The sequence below is a fragment of the Drosophila albomicans genome, chromosome 3, assembly GCF_009650485.2.
Source record: "Drosophila albomicans strain 15112-1751.03 chromosome 3, ASM965048v2, whole genome shotgun sequence".
NCBI classification, from domain to species: Eukaryota; Metazoa; Arthropoda; class Insecta; order Diptera; family Drosophilidae; genus Drosophila; species Drosophila albomicans.
The window spans coordinates 54,169,946-54,192,311 of record NC_047629.2 but is presented as its reverse complement, the minus strand read 5'-3'; the positions used below and the strand labels follow the sequence as shown (position 1 = coordinate 54,192,311).

The 22,366-nt window shown below is 35.5% G+C and overlaps 1 protein-coding gene across 5 annotated transcripts; it reads left to right on the top strand.

Moving 5' to 3' along the window:
* Positions 1–262: 262 nt before the first annotated feature.
* Positions 263–4,081, top strand: LOC117571531 (mitogen-activated protein kinase kinase kinase 7-like). Of its 5 annotated transcripts, none has more exons than XM_052003800.1 (8): positions 263–354; positions 1,785–1,830; positions 1,890–2,210; positions 2,691–2,959; positions 3,024–3,344; positions 3,403–3,567; positions 3,630–3,762; positions 3,826–4,081. In XM_052003800.1, the coding sequence occupies exons 3-8, from the start codon at positions 2,201–2,203 to the stop codon at positions 3,972–3,974; spliced, it is 1,047 nt and encodes a 348-aa protein (XP_051859760.1). In that variant the 5' UTR covers positions 263–354; positions 1,785–1,830; positions 1,890–2,200; the 3' UTR covers positions 3,975–4,081. The 5 variants fall into 5 exon arrangements, with proteins under 5 accessions (XP_051859760.1, XP_051859756.1, XP_051859759.1 ...); XM_052003796.1 differs by having other exon boundaries at positions 3,630–3,768; XM_052003797.1 differs by lacking the exon at positions 263–354 and adding an exon at positions 1,336–1,412 and having other exon boundaries at positions 3,630–3,768.
* Positions 4,082–22,366: the final 18,285 nt, after the last annotated feature.

The following is a 22,366-nucleotide window of genomic DNA, read 5'->3' as shown; positions in this document are numbered from 1 at the left end:
AATTAAATTTAAACTTACATTTAAATTACATTTTTGTAATGCCCGACGACAATTGAGTCGACCGCACAGTGGGCGATTTGGTCCCGCTAGCGGCATTTAATTCAAATTTTCAAATTTAAAAATCCGTTAATATTTTTTCACATATCGATAGCAGATGCTTTGATTAGATTTTTAAAAGCTTTTCGAAAGCTCTACGATCAGGTGATCATCAGCTGTGATCGGTCAAACACACCATATGATTTCGCAAAGAGCTTTACACAATTTTTTCTCTTTGCGCACATAGAATTTGAGTTCCTCGGAAATTTACAATTTTTGTTGAATTTGTTAGAAGTTTGGTTTTTTATTATATTCAAGGTATCTATTTTCAAAAAAATCTATGTTTGTGACCGGTCTATAAATGTGTAGCTCATAAAACGTAGTGGTAATTCAGTGTATTAACAACTAGCCCGGATTAGCGTACACCTGTCTTTCGTGGAGTAGAACTTAATTTATTCAACTGGATTCAGTCTAACTTCTTTATTAGCCGAAAGTGTGAATCAGTGGCGTCCAAAATGTGTAATATCAACTGCTATTATCTGCTAGCCTTGAAATTATGGTACTTTTTAAACACAGTGTTAGTACCAAAAAGGGATCTTTTTTTAGTATTGCACTCAGAAGTCATCCCATTTTTTTCCATCATCCCCCATCATTTTTTAGATAAAGTTTATATATGAAATATGTTAATTGAAGTTCAAATAAAATAAAAGTACAACAAAATTTTAAATTTAAAAAAAAAAAATTTTTAAATAAAAAAAGAAATAAAAAAAAAATTTTAAAAAAAATTTTTTTAACTTAAAAAATTCTATGATTTTTTTCTGATCAGTGAAAAAACCGACTGAAGATATCTATTTTAGTTTATAAGTTATTAATTAAATGCCGCTAGCGGGGACCAAATCGCCCGCTGTGGACCGGCAAGAAGTATGGCCCAATAAAGCCATACAAAATATTAGGCAGGGAAATATTGTAAAAAAAAAAAAAATTTTTTTTTGAGCATTAAAACAAATGCAATAAGTAAATATAGCGAGGAAGAAAATTTCGGATTCCACTGCAAACGTTATAAATAAAGTAGAGTCAAGTTCGATTGACTTAACGTTTATAAATATTCTTTTGATAATAATCGTTGTAATCTTATCTGCCAATTTGTTTTTCATATTGTATAAACTACATAATAGATGCCTGAAGAAAAAGTACATGAGCCAGGCAAATGATTCAGCTGCTCGTATAATCAGCATGGTACTTATCTAATCTCACAGAATATTTAGCGAAATGGCTATTTTGAACACATCGTTCTGTGTTTTTCGATTCGCGGGTAAAAATTGCAGTGACTCGACTATTCCGTTTTATAGTCGATTAATGGTTAAAAAATCGAAAGTGTAAATATTGTAAATACTAGATTTAAATATAGCATAAGGTAACATTAAGAATTAATCGATTAAATATCTATCGAGTTAGAAGCCCGATCGATAGGTGTATCGGTTGAGCACGAGAGGAAAGTGCGATCACTAGAGAACAATGAGAAAAAGAACAAGTTGTGAAATAAAACCGAAATAAAAAAATTAAAAATCTAATAATTACAAAATTATTGTGTATCGTATGATAAAATTCGCAATCTTGAATTATTTGTGTTATGCAATATAGATCAGTTTGTATTGAAATAGAAAGAGTGTCTTTAAAAATTAACAAGAAAAGAAATTCAAGTTTCGGTAAACTGTTTTTTCTGTATAACACATAACGTTCTCTTTAAGCATGACGCATAACATAGATTGGAATGAATTGATTGTCGACAATAAGGTAGAATACAATTTTTATTTGCATATTATACAAAATTTAATTCGATTCAAATTTCTCAGTGCATTGGATCAGGTACTTTCGGTGATGTATACAAGGCGACATGGAACTCAAATAATGGTCAAATAACTGTCGTGATTAAACAATTTTATCGTAACTCAACTGACGACAAAAATAAAAAAGAAGTCGACATGCTATCGCTGGTCAATCATGATAATATTGTAAAGTTAATAGGTACTACAAAAGATGAGAAGGAAAGAATGGCCATTGTAATGGAATACGCAGAGTGTGGCTCTCTTCATAGCTTACTGCACAATGAGGAAAATAAGAACATCATTTTACCACATTCACTGCGTATTAGCTGGATGCTGCAATGTGCGGAGGTAACTAAATGAATAATCAAATTGGTTTTCTACACGTTTATCTCATTTTAAGGCCATTAAATACCTTCATGAACTCAGTCGGACAATTCTTCATCGTGATCTAAAACCAAGAAATCTACTGCTTTTTAATAATTGTCGAACATTGAAAATATGTGATTTTGGCTCAGTTAAGGAGCTGGAAACCATTATGTCTTATGTTGGAACTTTTTGTTATATGGCACCAGAAGTACGTACTCTATGAAGTTTAAAAAGTATTGCACTTATTTAAATTATACATAATAAGGTCGCTATCACCCAATCATACACCGAAAAATGTGACGTATATAGTTTTGGTATTACATTTTGGGAAGTAATGTCAAGAAGGAAACCATTCTACCACTTAGGACTAAGTGATAAAGTGGCCATTCCATTTTTAGCTGCCACAAAAGGTTAGAGTATACCTAACATACTCAACTGCTTCTAATATTCTTAATTTTGTAGGAACTCGACCACATTTAGATGACATCCGGAATATTCCAAAATACGAGCAGATAATAGAACTTATAGAACTCTGTTGGAATGGAGATGCAGAGAAACGACCGACAATGCAAGAAATAATAAGTAATATTAATAATTTGTACCCAATTTTGGATGTGGAAGAGCCTAACTTAAGTCTGAAAATACCAATCAAAAATGAAGTTAACAGATTGATTGATGAAGATATGAATGCAATTCAGAAAGATGAATGGAAAAAAATTACTTTAGAAGAGGTATTTACAATATATAATATTATTATATAAATAATGACAATCTATTTGTACAAATTTCAAAAAGCTCATTTGGTATGGTGGCTTTGGAGATGTGTATAAGGCTCTCTGGAAAACTGAGAAGGGACCAAAGATAATTGCAGTTAAAAGATATAGATATCATTATTCGATCAACTCAGAAAAATTAAAAATTTATAGTTTACAACTAAAGCATGAGCATATTCAAAAATTATATTGTCTATCCTTTGATGACAATAATCGACCTATCGAACTTAAGGAGTATGCCGATTGCGGAACTCTCGATAGTGCTGTGCATGATTGTACAGTGAATATTGTTAATAATGCATATGAAATGTTTTCTTTAATGTGGATGTTTCATTGCGCGAAGGTAAATTTCGGATGTATTATTTTTGAATCCATTATTAATATTTTCCTTGAATTTATAGGGTCTCAAATTTCTGCATGAACAAACGATTATTCGTCGGGAAATAACTACAAGGAGTCTGCTTCTTTTTAACAATTATCAAACCCTAAAGATTTCACTATCTGAAGCAGTGATGACAGAGGGTGCATCAATAATGCTTGGAAATTTTATATATATGGCTCCAGAAGTTTGTATTTAAAAAAAAATTGTTTTTACCGAAATTAGTGATATGTTTATAAATTAATATAGATTATGGGAGGGATGCAATACACCAGAAAGTGCGATATCTATAGCTTCGGGATAATTCTGTGGGAGGTGATGTCACGAAAGAAACCGTTCAACGATAAGGACTCGCTACCTCAACTTTTTAGACAAATAGAAGGTGCAAGTAGGTTAAAATGCTTTTGAAATATAATTAAGCGTCTAACAAATTGTTTCTCTGCAGGTCTTCGTCCAAATGTAAATGATGTCGTCGATATTCAAAATTGGGATGAGATAAAAATTTTGATTACAAAATGCTGGGATGCGAATCCACAGAATAGACCTTCTATAAAGGAAGTACTCGCAATTATGGAAAAATATTCTTTTTATTAAGAGAACGGCAACCAAATTTTGAATATTATGAAAAAGATTATTACAATCTGCACGTTTATTTAAAATGATGTTATTATGCATATAATTCATTAATTCACTTTTCAATTCACGTTTTTCTAGTTTTTTTCTCTTTCGAAACCTATTTATTGTATAATACTACAACATCAAATAAATTTGTTAAAGAAAAAGTTGAAAAAATTTATTAAAAGAAGGAAACATGATTCTTATAATTCCAGTTTCTGATATTTTACCGAAAGAATAATCTTTAAGAAGAATTGAAATACTTGGAGCTACGGCAAGATTAATTACTTGCAACTTGGTCACATTGTTTTTGCATTCTGCATTTTAATTATTAAGTATGAAACTTATCAGTTGACTTCAATCGTTTGGATGAAGAAGAGAAAAAGTGCGCATATTAAGAAAATTATAACCACAATAACTTAAAACTTCTGAGTCAATACTCAAAAAAAAATAACCCCTAGAAATTCAGCAATACCAAGCAAAATCACGTCATTTGAAATTCGCCAACCTTTGCTATTATACTTAACTTAACCAGAGTCCCCCGACTACCGCAACAGTAATATGCTTGCACTCTACTAATAGAGCTATCGCAGTACCTCTTGCATACAGATACAAATATAGAGGCGAGCATGTATACACGTATACGCATCCATACAACACATACATAGAAGGCGTTTTTGCCCATACAAAACTATTTCTTTAATAACTTCTACAATTTTTATCTGATCGCAACCAAATTTTCAGCAATCATAAACGCTATAGTTATTATTGTATATACCAAAATTACGCTTGTTATTCGATTTTTTTGATTTTCTGGGGCGGAAGTGGGCGTGGCAAAAATTTGAAACAAACTTGATCTGCGTGCAAACATAACAAATGCTGTCGGAAAAAAATTATAGCTCTATCTCTTATAGTCTCTGGGATCTAGGTGTTCATACGGACAGGCGGACAGACGGACATGGCTATATCGTCTCGGCTGTTGACGCTGATCAAGAATATATATACTTTATAGGGTCGGAGATGCCTCCTTCTACCTGTTACATACATTTCCTGCCGGCACAAAGTTATAATACCCTTCTACCCTATGGGTAGCGGGTATAAAAATTTAGACCCTTTGTAAAAGACTCCGCAATTGAAAAAGAATTCGGTCTGTTATAGTTAGCCAACCATGATGATATTGTGAAATTGTTTGGTATCACAAAAGATGGAGACAGTAGAACGGTCATGGTCATGGAATATGCAGAGTGCGGTTCGCTCCATAACGTTTTGTATCAACAAATATGCTATATGAGACGTATTCACTGGATGCTTCAACGTGCCAAGGTAAATTAATAAATACATAATGTAATACCTTTCTCACTCGTTAATCTAACTCATAGGGTATTGAATACATTCATGAATTTAGTCCGCAAATTCTTCATCTAAAACCACAAAATCTACTAATTTGCAATCAGTTTTCGACATTGAAAATTTGCGATTTTGGTACAGCTAAAGAGTTGGATACCAAGATGTCAAATATTGTACTAATTCCGATTTCACAAAATAAGGTCAGTATAGAAAATTCCTACACTAAGAAATGCGATGTTTATAGTTTCGGCATCACATTTTGGGAAGTAATGTCAAAAAAAGAAGCCATTTTACCACTTGGGAAAAACTGTGAACTTTAATATTCAAAAGAACGCCATAGAACGTAATTTTTAAAATGCTGTAAATATTCATTTACTTACCATTATTGTTTTTGTAGGCGATCCACTCATAATTGTAATTCAAAATATCCACAAATCTGATAAGATAATAAAACTTATAGAACAGTGTTGGGATGAAGATTCTAAGCAAAGACCAGCTATGCAAGAAGTTATAAGAAATATTGAATTTTGTTATTCCAAGGACGAAGATAAACACTTTATGGACTTGAGATTCTTCTTTAAAAAGCGTGAAGAAGCTTGAAGAATATAATGTCTGTTGTGTAGACATGGATGAAGATGGTTATTCTATCGATTATGAAGTCGGATGTTTACCTTATGAGTTTCGATTTAAGCCTCAACCAACTGTCAAAATTAACTGGATCGATATTTCAATTAATGAGCTATTAACATATACACAGAAAAATAATTCTAATATAAAATTAAGAAAAAAATAAATCGAAAATGAAAATTTAAGTCTCGTCTTAAGAATGCTTTACTATAAAGTCATTCTTACAACATTTTTAATTTTTAAACTATAAGTTTTATTTCTGTTTAATGTTTATTTACATATGTATATAAATAAAGCGCCAATTACTTAAATATTTTTATATAATAATAGTACATTAGCTCTGGAACCTTCTGCGACGTATTTAAAGCAATTTGGAGAACTAAATGCAAGAAGAAGATAATCGCAGTTAAAACATATAGACATATAAACAGTTAAACTTTTAACAAAACTATTTATGTTACGACCTTGCCATGAAAATATATTGACATATTATGGCATAACAACAAATACTGATGGCAGAACTTGTCTACTCTCAGAATATGCTGATTGTGGAACTCTCTATATTGCTCTACATTTATGTGACTCTTCATATAAAAATGCATTAACGTGGTTGCTTCAATTGGCCAAGGTAAATTTCATTTCTTTCGTGTAATAAAGTATTCTCGTTGCAAGTGTAAGGTGTCGAAATTATGCATCAACAAAACATTATTCATAGCGATCTTAAGCCAAAGAAACTGCTTCTTTTTAACAATTATCAGACTCTAAAGATTTACATAAAATTATATATACTTACGCATATTTCTTAAGACATATAAACATATGTCCCAATACCTTCCGTATTAACCGTTGCAAGTTCTTTAATTGTGCCAAAGTCACACATTTTCACCGTACGATATTTGTTGCAAAGCAAAAGGTTCTTAGACTTAAGATCCCGATGGACTTTTTTTTGGTCATGTAGCAATCAAATCCTGAATACGGATCAGATTTTAAAGTTAATTCAGCTTACCTTCGGTATCTGGCTCATCCAATTAAGCTTTCCATCTAGTGTTATTTTTATATTCGATTCATCCAAGAAGCTGTAGAGTGAACCACAATCGGCGAACTCAAAAAGCATGCAAATTCTATTTTCGGAATCTTTTGTTACTCCATAAAAAGTGATAATATTCGGATGATTAAGAACTTTTATATTTTTAATTTCATTTAAAATTGATTTTTCATTATTTCCTGCATTGTTTATTACGCCACGAATTTTTTTTAACAACAATCGCTTTGTTTTCAGTTCTCCAATGTGCCAATCGCCAGCTACCACCGTCTATCTACATATAATGAAAAATATATAGCACGAATGACAAAAGATCAAACGGACTCTAAAACTTACAAAATTACCCAATTGAAGATTGCCGTACTCCACATTAAAATCAATGTTTTCCATTATTGATTGTCACAATATTAAATCTTACTAATTCTTTTAATGAATTTAAGCTGATAAGAAAACATCGATAATTCGTCATCACAATGATGGGATTATTAAAGACATTCACACAATATTTTTAAAGCGATGAACTCAATTGCATAAATCAGTTGCATACTTTTAAGCAAAAGTAAAATCATTCATAGTTTAAAGACACTTATTCAAAAAAAAAAATGTTTAGATTGCTTATTCACTTTGAAGAGATAATTAAAAATGAAAATCAACGATTTTGTCAATAAATTACAAAGCCCTGAAGAGCGCTAATGTTTAATCGAAATTTCTAATATATGTGTGAATAATATATGTAGAAGAATTATTCATATCATTGTTTTCCATTTTGATATTTAAGCTTTGGTAAAAGCGTAGCAAGTCGCCAATGTCTCTTTCGTCTTCTTCTTTACTGAGAACAATCGCGCCACGCTCAGCCCGTATAGCCGTCCCGCTCGGACCACGCCTTCACCAATCAACCATCCTTTTTCTTCATATTTATATTTAGCGTTTCTTAGCACTAACAATGTTCTTAACATTTACATTACTAATCTAATTATGCTATGAATTCAAATTTTTCATTTTAACTGTCTGTTCTACGACATATATAATATACAATTGCAATGTTTATCGTGATTTTTCTGTATTTTGTTGTTCTCTTTATTTGTTATTGCTCGAAAGTAATGCTAGCAAAACAAAATGTGCTTGAGTTGTTTGCAAATGCAATTACACACATGTTTATCAACTTGGGGCAGGTGCAATAACAGGACCTTAACAATACGAATTCTAGTTCTCTCAACTCAAGTCAAATGCCAAAAGCATTTTATACTTGAATTTGATTTATTTTATTTACGGCATTCAAATGAAAAACAAATGCAAGTGCAATTAAGTGTATACACAACACTATTTTAATGCCAACTATTGGTGCAATATTTCCAAAATTAATATTTGCAAAGCGTTACCAGCTCTGTGAAACTAAAAACCCCGCAAGCCAAAAACCATTTCAAATAAATTACGAACGCAAAGATTTTTTCTGGTTATAAATACTATTTGTTTATTTATTTAAATATTTTGTAGAGCTAATAAACATGATAAATATAATCTGCACAACTTTCATAGCTATTTGCATCTCTTTCTTTCTACGCTCGAACAGCCAACGAAACTCTTCTATGCTGCGCATTCGTGTGCGAGCGAGAACGCGAACGTCCATGGGAACGCCCCCTGGAATGACCGCGAGAGCGGCCACGAGAGTGAGAGCGATCGCGCTTTCTGTCTGCACCTCGTCGAGACATTCGCTCTCGCTCAACTACAGAGCTTCTCCTCACAACCAAAAGCTCGTCATCAGAAGAATCGGAACCTTCAAGACAACGACAGCGATCTCGTGTTGAGCTTCGCTTCTCTGACTCTAATTGCTGCAAAATATCTGTTATCATAGATTGAGCTTTATTTGCTTGATCAATTAGTTTGACCAACAAATCTGTTTTATCATTCGACATTTTAATTGTATGGTGATAACACTGAAAACTTTAGAAAAATTAAAGAACTTACTAACACTTCTGTATTGCTACTGTTACTGTATTGCTGCAATGCTCACTGCGAACTGAATGAAAAGCTCAGCTGGGTCGCAGCTTTTATACACGCTGTGAAAACGTTTGGTAAACGTTTACAGACGTTTTAGCTTATCAAACGTTTGCGGAACGTTTGAAAACGTTTTCTCTTATCTTTCGTTCATTTTGTATGTGCGGTAAACGTTTATCACAATAATGCTGACTCATATAGAAATGTTTGTATCGCATACAATGTAGCGTCAATTTATTTAGCACCCGTCAAAAATCGTGCCAATTGGCATGACAATCCAAAAATTTCAACAACATGTTGAAGCTTTGCGAATGTCGGTGGAAATCCACCGTGAAGCTGAAGAGAAAAAAAGGAAAAATCAAATATTCGCTCGCCACGAAACTAAACAGCATCAGAAAGCAAAGAAAAGTGTAGGATAGCAGAATGGAATTGAATTACCAAGGGGTATATTGACTGCCTTGTACCCTGCAATAAGTAATAGAATGAAGTTTTATCCTATATAAAATTTTATTATACTTAAAATATCAGTACATTAATATTTATCCAAGGAAGATAATTTTGAACTGTCATCATAAAAATACGTAAATTTAAATGAATCAAGAATAAATAAACATTAATAAATATTGATAAATATGAAATAATAGTCAAAGAGTATAAAACTATACTTCTTCCCTTAAAATATAATAAAGTGTGTTGCAAATTGGAATTATAGTTTTAACCCTCATTTTGAACATGTCAATGTTAATATACCCCACTGTCAAAATTGATTAGAGAGTGTAACGAGAAATCGCGACTATCGCGCACACAAACAGCATAAGAATAAATCCCACGCAGGGCGGGCGGAAGAGAAGGCGATGCTTGAAGTTAGTTTTGCCATGAAATCCCAGGAAACTTCAATTGTCGATGGGTCTGAGTTTGGCCAAAGCACATTTCATGCACTGCAGAAATACGTGTGCTGGGGTAGACCACGTTCATCCAGTGCCTCGTTGTTGTTGCCTTGCCTTAGTCTCTGGTCTATGCTGCTCAAGTAGCTTCAAGTTAGGAATTCATTGTTAGTTATGCGATTTCATTGCTTGTTTTCTTTGCGAATTTCTTGCGACGACAACGTCGAAGATGAGGAGGACAACGGCGGACGACGACAACGACGACGACGACAGGATGAAGATGAGAACATCCAAGCACAACTAAACGCCTTTCATTGGATTTCGGCATGCCAAGCATCAGGACTGGAATCACGACCAACAACGACAACAACAGCGAGCGAGAGAAGGCGGGCAAAAACAATGGAGAAACACAAGAAGACAAGGAGACAAGGAGACAAGGAGAGCTGTGTAAGCCACCCGCTCAATCGCATTGCATTGCACGGCAGCAAGTCAAAGTCAAAGTGTTCGACATTATTTGAAATTCATGAGTGGCATTCTCTTCAGCTCGGCTCAGTTCAGTTCCAGCATCCACTTGGGCTGCCTTTACTTTGTCTGCTGAAATAAATTCAAGTAACAGCAGCTGATAATGGCATATTACCCCCACCCACCCTTCTCCCCTTCCCCGCTATTGTTGCTGCCTGCTCCTTGATTGTAATTGAACACGCACGCTAATTAAGACACCAATAGTTTTAGTTTCAGTTTAAGTTGCGGATTCTGTGTGTGTGTGAAGTTTGGTGTTGTTGTTTGGTGTTCAGTGTGTGCTACGCTTTGGTTATTTGGCTCTATGCTTTTCTTGGTTTTGGTTTTGCAATCCAATTTCGATTTGGTTTCTGCTGCCTCCTGCTTTCGCATCGCATTTAACGCAATTATTACGCTAATTAACTGTTTAAGTTTATGCTAATTAGGCGCAGCTTTATTTTCACAATACATTTCCTGGCCAATGTTCAATTAAGAATTAAAAGAAAGCTCATTGCCAAAGTGCCTCAGGCACATTAAGAATGCATGAACATTTATTTCACATACGCAGCGTGTGCTCTCAGAAATTGATTTCAAAATTATGCCCCGACAAAGGCCATAAATAAAATCATAAATAAATAATATGTATGCGTATAATTTGTATATAATAGCGTCATGCATAAATATAAAATGTTGAATTTATATAACTAATAATTTCATATGAGCAAATTATGTTTAATATTGATTGATAAATACATATTAGACTCTCAGCTACCCGCTAACTAAAGGTAAACATATTTAAATATACTATCCCACAATATTAAAATATACCAATATACCATATTTGGTATATCGAAAATATATATACATTATATAGACATCCTTTTGCCTGTTGCATACATTTCCTGTCGCCACACAATTATAATACCCTTCTATTCTATGGGTAGCGGGTGTAAAAAGTTAAATGTGAAATATTCATTAGTTAATAGATTATTGATGCATATAAAATTAATTTTAAATTATGTTAAAATATTAAATTATGCATAAAAAAGCATTTATATTAGATTCGAGATGCATATTTAAACGTTAAACATGAATTTCTTTCACATTAAATATTTGTATATTTTAGGAATTGTTTGGAATCATTTTCTACAAGCAACGATGTTTGTAATATGAGTAGATATAAAATTTAGTCTCTTCATTATTGCTTATGATTCTTCCCCCTCAAAACATTATATAAATATAATCGTAACATGTATAAAAAAAAAATGTAAATATCAACAAATGTCAGCAACAATATTTTAAAGTGGAAATTTCTGAAAGTTTCTCCGCAATTTGAATCTCCCCTCATGCAACAATGTCTGCAATGTGAGTGCATATAAAATTCCTTCTCCTTATCATTGTTGTGCGTTTTTCTCTCCCCTCTTCAGTTGCAAACAACTATCACCATCTTTAACTAATGCACGTACTATATCATTGCTAAAAATCTCTCAACATTTTCTGCACTCTTTAGCACTTGTTTCCCTTCCCCCCTGCGTCCTTACATATTTCCTGCTTACACTGGTGTCCATTGCAAGTAATGCTTCATTCCTGGCATTCGCACGTCACCGTCGTCACTCAGAGGCAAGCGGAAACAGTTAGCAGCCATCATGGCTGCTCCTTCTCCAAAATGTCGCTTCCTGCTGTATGCGCTTGCATTTCTTCAAGTCTGACAGTATGTGTGTGTGTGTTGTGCATGCATGTGTGTGTAAGTGTGAGTGTTTGTGTAATTATTGTAGGTCCAACGTCAACGTCGTCGTCGTCGTCGTCGTCGTGTTTGTGTCGACAACGCCGCCAACTTGTTTGCATACAAATTAAACTCGTCATTTATGTGCGCGCTCTCTTTCGCGCCTTCTCTCTCTCTCTCTCTCTCTCTCTCTCTCTGTCCCTGCTGCTGTTGCACTCTTGTTCTCTTTGGGTATCTCTCTGCTGCTGTTGCTATTGCTGTTGCTTTCTTCCCTTTTTTGTGCTCTTGGCGCGCCCACTCAATAGCGCGCTTCGCTGCACACTGTAGATTAATTTATCATCTCGCTTTACAAGCATTCTATGAGTGTAATGAACTTTTAACAAGCAACTGCCACGCCCACAATAAATCGCCCCCCCCTTTGACGCGTTAGTTTTTGCGCATCCAATTAGTTTTCGCAATTTTTTTCAATGCTTTTATTAGCGCAATGCAAATATTTTTCCACTGGTCCACTACACATCCATCAAGCGTACACAAATTGTACATAATATACACTCTAGAGTATGTACGAGATGTGATTTGCTGTTGCCGCTGTCGCCTCATTAAAGTTTAAAAACAAAATTAAAGTTTTGCCACACGCAGAGAACAAGAGAGAGTCAGAGAGAGAGAGAGAGGGAGACCCTTGGGAGAAATGCCTGGAACCAGGACTAAAGGTTGACTAATACGCGCAGCTTTCACGCGCCGAAAGGTAATTAAAATGCTAATAAACACTCGTTAAGTACATAATAACCCAACAGCAGCAGCAACAACGAGGACAACGAGGACAACAAGGACAGCAGTGAAGCGAAATAGAAGGCCCAACTAATGCGACTTATCTGCAAATTTACACCCGGCACGAGTTCTCGACACGTAGCACACTTTGGTCTCGGGCCAAATTTGCTGAATTTATATCTCAAATATTCGCACACACACACAGACACACACACATAAAGAGGGGTCGTTTTTTGGGGTCTGCACACTAGTCGAGTCGACAAGTAGCATGTACTATGTAGGAAAAGCATTACTACTCTTACTCGCACTTATTATGCGTCCGATGTCGCCTCTAAAATATGAATTACAAGTGAGATTTAAATAAATTAACTCACGCACATACACACAGCAAGAGAGACAGAGAGAGAGAGAGATAGAGATATAGAGAGAAAGCAATAGAACACTCGATACACATGCTCGGTTAGTCGAAACCCTGTCACACAAATAACAGCAACCTGACCAACTGAGCAACTGCAGACTCTCCCCTCTCCCCCTTTAAGTTAGGGGTTCTTGTTTTAGGCCTCATATTAGTTTCACTAAAATTACATAAACATAAAACCCAGTTGAGTGTGTGCGTGTGCGTTTATGTGTTTAAGCAGTTGGGCTATTAATTTTGTGTGTGTGTGCGAGACTGTAAGTAATGGGTGCTTTGAGCAGACTTCTATGCGATTCTCAACCGATGAAACTGTGGAAAAATACTGAGATTAATCTATGAGTAAAATAGGAAAAATACTGAGATTAATCTATGAGTAAAATCATGGGTGGTATAGCTTTAACAAAATATTTAATTAAATATAAATTCTCAAGTATATCGAATGAAATATTAATTTGCAATTTTAAAGAATTTTTCGAACTTTAATTTCAATAAAACTTAAAAGTCAAAAATTGTCAGAATTATTACGTATACGTAATGATATATGCAATGTTTTAAAATTAAATTCCTACAATGAAAAAAAAAAACAGTTTCCTAAGGTACCTAAGGTATGTAAATAACATTTAGTTTTGTATCATTTTTATTATTAATTTTATTTTCAATAAACTGTTCAAAACGTTCACCCAATAGTAAACTTCTCAGAAACACCTTAAACTAATATGAGGTTTGGCCTCAACATAAACATTTCTTTTACCTATGTTGTTATAGTACTATTTTGTTCTTGCTGTACTGGTTCGATACTTAAATAAATAAGTTAATTAAAAAAAAAATAAAAATAAACTGTTGATAACGCTCATCATAACTTTTGCGTATGTGCAATGTATAAGCATAGCATAAATTATTTATTTCAAGAACTAGTTTAACAAATTTTTCAAGCAAAAACAATTTTCTGAATTCAAAGTAAATTTCTTAGTATACATTTTATATAACGGTTAAGATGATTATATATATTATTACGTATACGTATTGTAGTGCGTGCTGTTCATTGCACTACGATATAAATATGTTACATTTAATACACTCATATTTATTTTAAAACTTTATATAATAATTACATACATATGTGTCTGCCAAATGGTCTACTAAACCAATTTCTTCCTTTACTCCTACTATTTTTGATGATACATTCGAAATTATATATATTACTAATGAAATTAATGAATTACGAATTTAAATTCCTTATAAAAATGTCACATTAATATAACTTAGTAAATTTTAATATTCTCAGAATCAACATGATGAATTTCCGTAATAAGTTTAGCGCATTTCCTTTCGCTTTTCATTAAAATGAGCATTTGGAAGAATGTTTTCAAAGGGACCTAGGACAACAACACCCTATACGGAAAACAGGTTGCACCCTTCAAGCCTGCTTAAAATCCACAAACACTAAACTCAAATTTTAATTAAGTTTTTTCAAGTGTTTTTTGTGCTTATGAAGCTGGAAGCTGCCCAGGCACTCGCTACGGTTCTCTGACCCTGTGGTTCATAAATTGCCAGCAATTTCTCATGCCATTGTTGTTGTCGCTGTCGCTGTGGTTGTTGTTGTCGGTGGGGGGGGGGAAGTGTTGGGGGTGGTGGTAAGAAGAAGATTCAACCCAGAGCGCTGTTATTTAATATGTCAAATATGTTGGCCTTGCTCAGATATTAGGCTCCAAGGCAAGCAAAAGCAAGCACATTAGAAATTATGACATAAAAATATAATAAACTACAGAATCAGCCCACAGACGGAGAGTGTCAAATATTGAGTGCACTCTCTGAGAGTGTTGGTGTCTTCTGGTGTGTCTTCTGGCCAAAATGGTTAGTCAAATGTGTTGGGAGCGTGGCAAAGCAAATGCTTGCATTATTCAAAACTATTGTTGGGCATTAAATATGTAAGAGCATTTGGGTGAATGGAAGGAAATGTCAAGTCAAAGTTTGCAACTTTATTATGCGACTTCTTGTAGTTGTTGCTGTTGCTGTGGAAAATGAGCAAGGAAATGCGCCCGTTACGAAAATTTGCATAAAGCTGATGCAGTGAAAGGCTGAAAGAAAAGCGCGCAAGTGTTGCCACATAAACAAGCAGGCGATGAGCGAAGCGTTACAAATGCCAACAGGTTAGCACCCATCACCCCGACATCCCTTCGATCCCTTTTCGCCCTCTTTCTCCCCCCCCCCGTCATAACACCTAGGCCATGTGTAGCTCTGTTGGCTTGCGCTGGCATTATGACAATATAACAAAGCTAAAGTCGCCTCCAACGCTTTCCGCCCTCCGTTCTCCGTTCTCCCATTGCCTTTCGCTGTGGCAACAGAAACGAATTTGCATAAATAACAAAAACATATTTAAGCCAGCTTCCAGTCTGCACCCGAGACCCTCGCATCCTCCTTCCCAGCTCTGACTCTGACTCTGACTTTTGAGCGTCTGTGATGCCAAAGGAGCAGGTTCAGAGTTCGGGCTAGGCCAGGTCATGGCACAAGCTGGCAAACTTCCTTGGCAAGCGGCACCCGGACAGTTACCTTCAGCATTTCCCAACATTTTCTTTTATTTTCGCTTATTTTTCTTGTGCGTTTTTCTTTTCTTGTGCTGTTTTTCGGTTGCTCGGGCGTTTGTTTGCGCTGTGCATAATTTAAGGACACGCAATGAGCCGAGGAAGTTGCGTTGACTCCTTGCGGACATCTTGTCTGCTTGCTGCTCGCTGCTTTCGGATAGTTGATTTCTTTTTGCCCATAAAAATCTGGTAAAAGAAAAAACGTCATTCGTTTTTCGTATTTTCTCTATGGGGTTTCCACACTTTTCCGGCTGCTCTGCTGTCTTTGGCAAATATGCATGCAAAATTATTTGTAAAATGTGACGCCAAATATTTGAAATGAATGCAAAGCGGCAAATAAACGACAGCCAGCAACCGGAATAGCAACAGGATATGCAAAAACGCGTTAAGGAATTCCATCGTTTTCTTCCTTAGCTGCTTTGGCAAGTTTTTTGTGAGGATAATACCATAAAGGGTAAAGTTAATTTAGAGCGAAGTAGATTTGATGTTGGCACCCAACGGGTTTCAACGGGTTTGTTTTGCTGATTTATTGCAGATAATATTTTGATAGTTTCAGCATTTCGAATTTCTGGCAATAAATAACAAATAATTGGAATTGATACGCAAAACAATTGCTAATAAATCTCAAATATTTATACGGGAATTTCGAAATATTCGCTGGCAAGTTATGCATGCAAATTTTCAATATAAGCAAACCAAAATTGGCAATGCGTCAGCTACAAACTCAAACTCAAAACCCAAAAAGTATGCTACAAAATATTTATTTGAAAAATTTGCTATCGAACGCTGATTATTGAACTTATGAAACCCAACAATTTAATATTTATTAATTCTATTGATATTTGAGTTTCACTATATTAATAAATATACAAAAATATTTATTGTAATAAGTCAAAATTTATAATTTTAGTATTATTTCTATTATATTTTATGTTCTGTATATTCTGTTTCCTGAATTTATTATTAATATCATATTTTATATTCTGCGTTTCCAAAATTGATTATTGTATTATATTTTATATTCTCTGACCTATGTTTTTCTACAAATCTATTAACCCCATTAATGCTGTAGCTGCGTGCAGCGAGCTGTTTTGCGAGTGCATACTGCAGTTAGCTCTAAATAAATTTTCAAAATGAAATCATGGCCCGTTTTGGAGCTACCCCAAGGAACGCCAATCAATTTAGCCAATATCAAACAGTGGCGCACCCTGTTTGCGATGCACCACGACTCGAGCTGGCAGACAGATGAAGGAGAGAGAAGGGCGGAAGGACGGGCGGACTGAGAGTGCCAGCGGGCTCCAATCAATATGCCCCACAGACCGCAGTGCACAAGTCCAAACAAGAACTCGGAGCCAAAGCCAGCGATAATGTTGCTGCGGTGCGCAAAACAACAACTGCAATAACTGACAGCAGCAACAACAGCAGCAACAGCAACTGAGAATAGCTAGAAAAACCGCAACAGCAGCAGAGACAAGCTCAATGTGTCGCGGAGGGAGAGACAAAGGGGGAAAGAGAGAAAACGGTAGAGGAAGCAATAATTTAATTCTGCATTGCAAATGCAAACAAATTTTGTTGAGCCGCAGAGAAAAACTTAAACCGCAACGCGCGCGCGACAAAAACAAGCAGAAAAACAAAACTGAAGCGCGTAGCGAAGAGGCAAAGTGGAGCAGAAGAAGCAGGACGAAGCAGGACGATGCAGGACGAGGCAGGACGAAGGAGCACTGGCAAAAGTGAGCGAGTGTTTATTTTATAGCCGGCATAGAGAAGTTGACTTTGCCCCGGTTTCCCGGCCAAAACCGCCAAACGTTTTGCCATTGCTGTTTCATAGCTTCCAGTTACCTCCCCACTCTTCTTCACTCTTCTATAGCCAGGGCGTCGGTCTGTTATTATTGAAGAATTATTACGCGGAGAGGCAACAGAAGTTGCCAATGCGGGGGACGCCAGACGATGAGGAGAACCACGACGACGACGACGACGATGCCTAATAGCGCAAAGCCCCCGCACAATATCCCAGCTCGGTTATGTTCCTGTTTCGTTTTTGCCCTCTTCTCCCTTTTTTTTTATACGCTTTTAGATTTATATATTTGTGCATAAAAAGCGAGTGTAAAAGTTTTGCATATTCATGGCGCTTTAAATGTCGTCGCGATGTCTGAAGTGCAGCAGCAGCAGCAGCTACAGCTACAGCAGCAACCACAAAGGCAACTAGCAATAATAACAGCAAGAACAGCGATACAAACTTGGCGTATGCTCTATGCAATGGATGAGTATAAAGGATTAGTAAGAAAATATGTATATATAAATTTATATTTAAATAAAATATTGTAATGCATCTTTAATCCTTTTAATCTCTAAAATAGTATATAATTCGATTAAAATATTAAGACTTGTGATTTTTAATAAATTGTTGAAATAAGTATATTTGCATTGTAATGTTTTTCATTTCGATTTATTCCTTTTAATCTCTGCAACATTATATAATTTGATTCATACAATTAACAATTTTTGATAAATCGTATTGTCATTCTAATAATTTCATTTAATTTGAATTTAAACTGAAACCAAAATGAGCTCATTCCTTATAGTCGATAAAACGTTAAAAAAAACGTCAATTAAAATGTGTCTTCTACAGGTGGAGAACTATCGATGGTACTATCGGGACTATCGATGGTTGGCCACTATCGACACGCTCTCGATAGCGGCGCGCACTCTCGATAATGGTCAATCGCTATCTTCGATAGTGGTCGATATTTTTTCAAATATATTTGTGTACCCTCAACCTCCGTAGAGTCGAGGGTCTTCAGCAAAGCAGGACAAATCGTTTAAAATAGGCGTACAAAATTATAGGTTGAAACAAATATATACATAAATAGCAGTTAAGGTAAACCTAAAAAATAAAAAATTATATTATTCAAATAATAATTATTTATTATTTCCAGATAAAGATTGGAAAACCATACTCTCATACTCTCATATTTTTAATACATATGGATTATTTCAAAAACTAATTAAATTATTTTCTTTTACTGCACTATCGACAACTATCGACGATTGATTTTCCTTGCTATCGTCGATAGTCGATAGTTTATGGAAACTATCAATCACTATCGATGGCGCAGACTATCGATAGTTCTCCACCTCTAGTGTCTTCCAATAAAACAATTCTCAGTTTAAAAGAAAGAATGAAAACTTAGCTTTTGAAGCATTTAATGAGTAAGAATATGATGCATGCATATGATATATAATATAATATTTTGAAACATAGTAAGTATTCTTTAAAATAGACATAAATATTCACTAAACATTAACACAACTGTCCATTTATTTTAAAAGTATCACAAATTTAATTATATTCAATAATCCAAAAAGCAAGAGTATTTCGTATTCAACTCGCAAAAGTTGTGAAAAAGTTGCCCAGCTTTTTGCGGAACAGCTGCTAAGGACTCAACGAGAGCGCGTATTTCTAGGGGGAATGAGATGGGTAGTAAAAAAAAAAAGAAGAAGTAATAACATCAACCATAAAAGTAGCAACATCAGTTGGCAACTGCATGCAAAGCAAACAACAGAGCGACAAACCAACCAAAGAGACAGACAGACAGACATCGAGGCAGACATATGGACAGACGGACCGATAAACCGACAGACATATAGCAGACGACCGTAACAGACATATTGTGTCTGCAAAACTTTGTTGACAACAGCAACAACAACAACAAGAACAAATGCAGCGATGGCGTCAAGATACAACAACAAGGAGAAAGTGTTTTAGCAGTCGAGTAAAGTCGAGTCGCGACTAAAAATCGCGGCCAATGAAGCTCATGTGAAAACAATGAGATTATTGGTTGAATTTATGTGCGATGGCTTTCTCTGTCTCTATCATATATACATCTCTCCCTCTCTCTCTGGTTCTTTCACAGCGGGCTTTGCCCAGCCGCCCAGTAATTGTCGACTTGTCAGCACATTAAATGGCCATAAAACGTTGGCAAACTGGCAAATCAAAGCAACTTGTCCCGCGTGGAGAAAACTTTTCTAATTTATGGCCACATGGAATGCAACAGTTAAGCGTCATCCAACCCCAACGACCTCAACCCCTGACACCGCCAACATTTACATGCTAGCTTCAGTTGAAGCTGAAGCAGAAGCTTGGAGCCTCGTCCACCTGGTTAGAACGACGCGAAGTTGCTGTAAAATTTATCATGACACTAATGAGCATGAAATAGGACAAGGTTTATTAAATTTCCTTTTTAAAATGCGCACATGGCAAGTTGCCCAGCTGCAAGTTGCAATGCAGCAAAAGCGACTGCTGAGGAGGCAACAAGTTCATTTTTTTTTTCTTTTTACTTCTCTGCTCTTCGCCTTACCTTCGCTCTTCGCTGTGGCCATCATTCTCGTGGCGACATGGACATGGCGCCATTGCGACTTTCACACCCTTTTGCTACCTATCAGCTGGCTAACTCAACTCCCCGCATCCCCCGCAATCCCGACAACCGTGTCCCACTTGGCCGCACAGACGTCCGAGCAGCTGCCGCCCGCCTGGGTAGCGAAATGAAAAATGTCCGCAAGTGAGAAAATGAATCTGCCCCATGTTGCAATTTATTATGCCAACATAATAAATATTATATACAGATGCTATGCCGTCCTCCTTCTACTTCTCCCTCTCCCTCTCTCTCTCTATCTCTCTCTCTCTCGGTGGGGAGCCTGGCGCCCCTCTTTTTGGGGAATTGCAGAATTTTTTTTGGGGGAGGAAGGGAGAAACATTGTCGTTTTGTGACAGTTTGAGAAATGCTTGCAGTCTTCTGTCCCCCACTCCCCTCAATTGCTTTGCCTAATTGCGGCAAGGGAACATCAGCCATTTTAGTACGTACAAAAAGCATGAAACAACAAAACACAAAACTGCAGTAAATAAAATATGACCAATAGCAAACAATGCGGCAAAAACTACTTTTCTAACATGCAAAATACCAAAGAAGCATCTCGGAACTTTTCTCTCATGCAGCTGCGAATTATAAACGCAAATAAGAAAGAATTCTGCTATTGAGTGTCCAGGCTATAACATACCCTGTAAATTTATTGTATGAATTCAGTTTTTATGATATATTATATGTATGATAAATGCAAAAGGAAACAAGTAAGAAAGCTAGTCGAATGTGCTCGACTATGAGATACCCGTTACCCATTTTCAATAAAGACGAATATACCGAATTAATAAATAAAAAGAAATGAAAAAATATACCAAAGACTATAACTGGTATATTGATATATTACTACATTTAAAATATACCACAGAGTACTAAAATTACCTGATTGTCAGCCAGTGCAAGTAGGCGTTTTTTTTTTCAAACAAAAGCATTTCTTTAATAACTTCTATACTTTGAATCTGGAATTAGAAATCATAAAGACTACAGTTATTATTGAATGTACTAAAACTTGCGACTCTAGCTTATATAATTTGAATGTTATTTCCTGGAGGAACAAAGTTATAATACTCTTCTACTCTATAGATAAATATTTTTCTAGATTTTAACATAGTCTGCAAAGAGTATTAGTAAATTTTGTAATTGTCAAGATATTTGGTAAGTACACATTATATATTTTGAACGTGTTCGCCAATAAAAGCATCAGTCAGACAGACAGATTCAACCTCAGCCCAACAGACTGACTTTAATCAGTTATTTAATTACACTCGATTGACATATTACAAATTAATAATTAAAAATGTAATTTTGTATTATATACAATAAATTTATTAGTTTATTATTAAACACTCTATTATACCCTAGTTCCTTATGAGTACGCGGTATTTCCCTTTCTTCACCTGCTCCCTAGCAACGCTACATAAATTATCAAAGATTTTAATCAGTTTCAAATTTTTTCAACAGGTTTGCCAATTTTTTGCTATCTAATTGGAAAGATCTTTTGTGCTGAATAAATATAATATTATTGCTCATTTCACTTGTGCGTGTGTTTGGGATTTTGTTTTGTTTCGTTGTTTTTCCGTTTCCCTTTTGTTTGGGGTATATGAAAATTTTTGCTTCGCACCCCATAAATAAATCATTCAAATTGTCAACACGAATTTATTTGCGTTGCGTTTTCGTATCGTGCAAGTTTCTTGCGGTTTCCCAAGCGGAAATGAACCACATGGATGTGTGCGAGAGCGAGAAGTTGCTGATTGTGCGAAAGGGATGGATGGCTTCAGAGCTTGAGAATCTTTATTGTATTGAGGGGCGTAAGGAGGCAGCAGCATCAGAGCATTGTGCCCTTGTCAGGCATGTCAACTTGCTGGCAATGCATTCTGACTGAGTGTGAGTGTAAATAATTCTATATGTGTGTGTGTGGGTGTGATGGTGTGTGTGTGTAACAATCTGTGTCTGTTAATGTAACTGTTTGCGTGTATCGTCGTTGCCTTGGTCGCCTCTGTGGTGGGCAGCTTAGTTACTTGTGGGAATACCCTAACTCAAGCGACGACAATAATCGCTTTCAATTGAATTGCGAG

What these genes read in the sequence shown, in the direction of transcription:
- LOC117571531 (XM_052003799.1), top strand. An exon ending in GGATGTTTCATTGCGCGAAG is followed by an intron (nt 3,345 to 3,402) that starts GTAAATTTCGGA and finishes TTGAATTTATAG; the next exon opens with GGTCTCAAATTTCTGCATGA. An exon ending in TAGACAAATAGAAGGTGCAA is followed by an intron (nt 3,769 to 3,825) that starts GTAGGTTAAAAT and finishes GTTTCTCTGCAG; the next exon opens with GTCTTCGTCCAAATGTAAAT.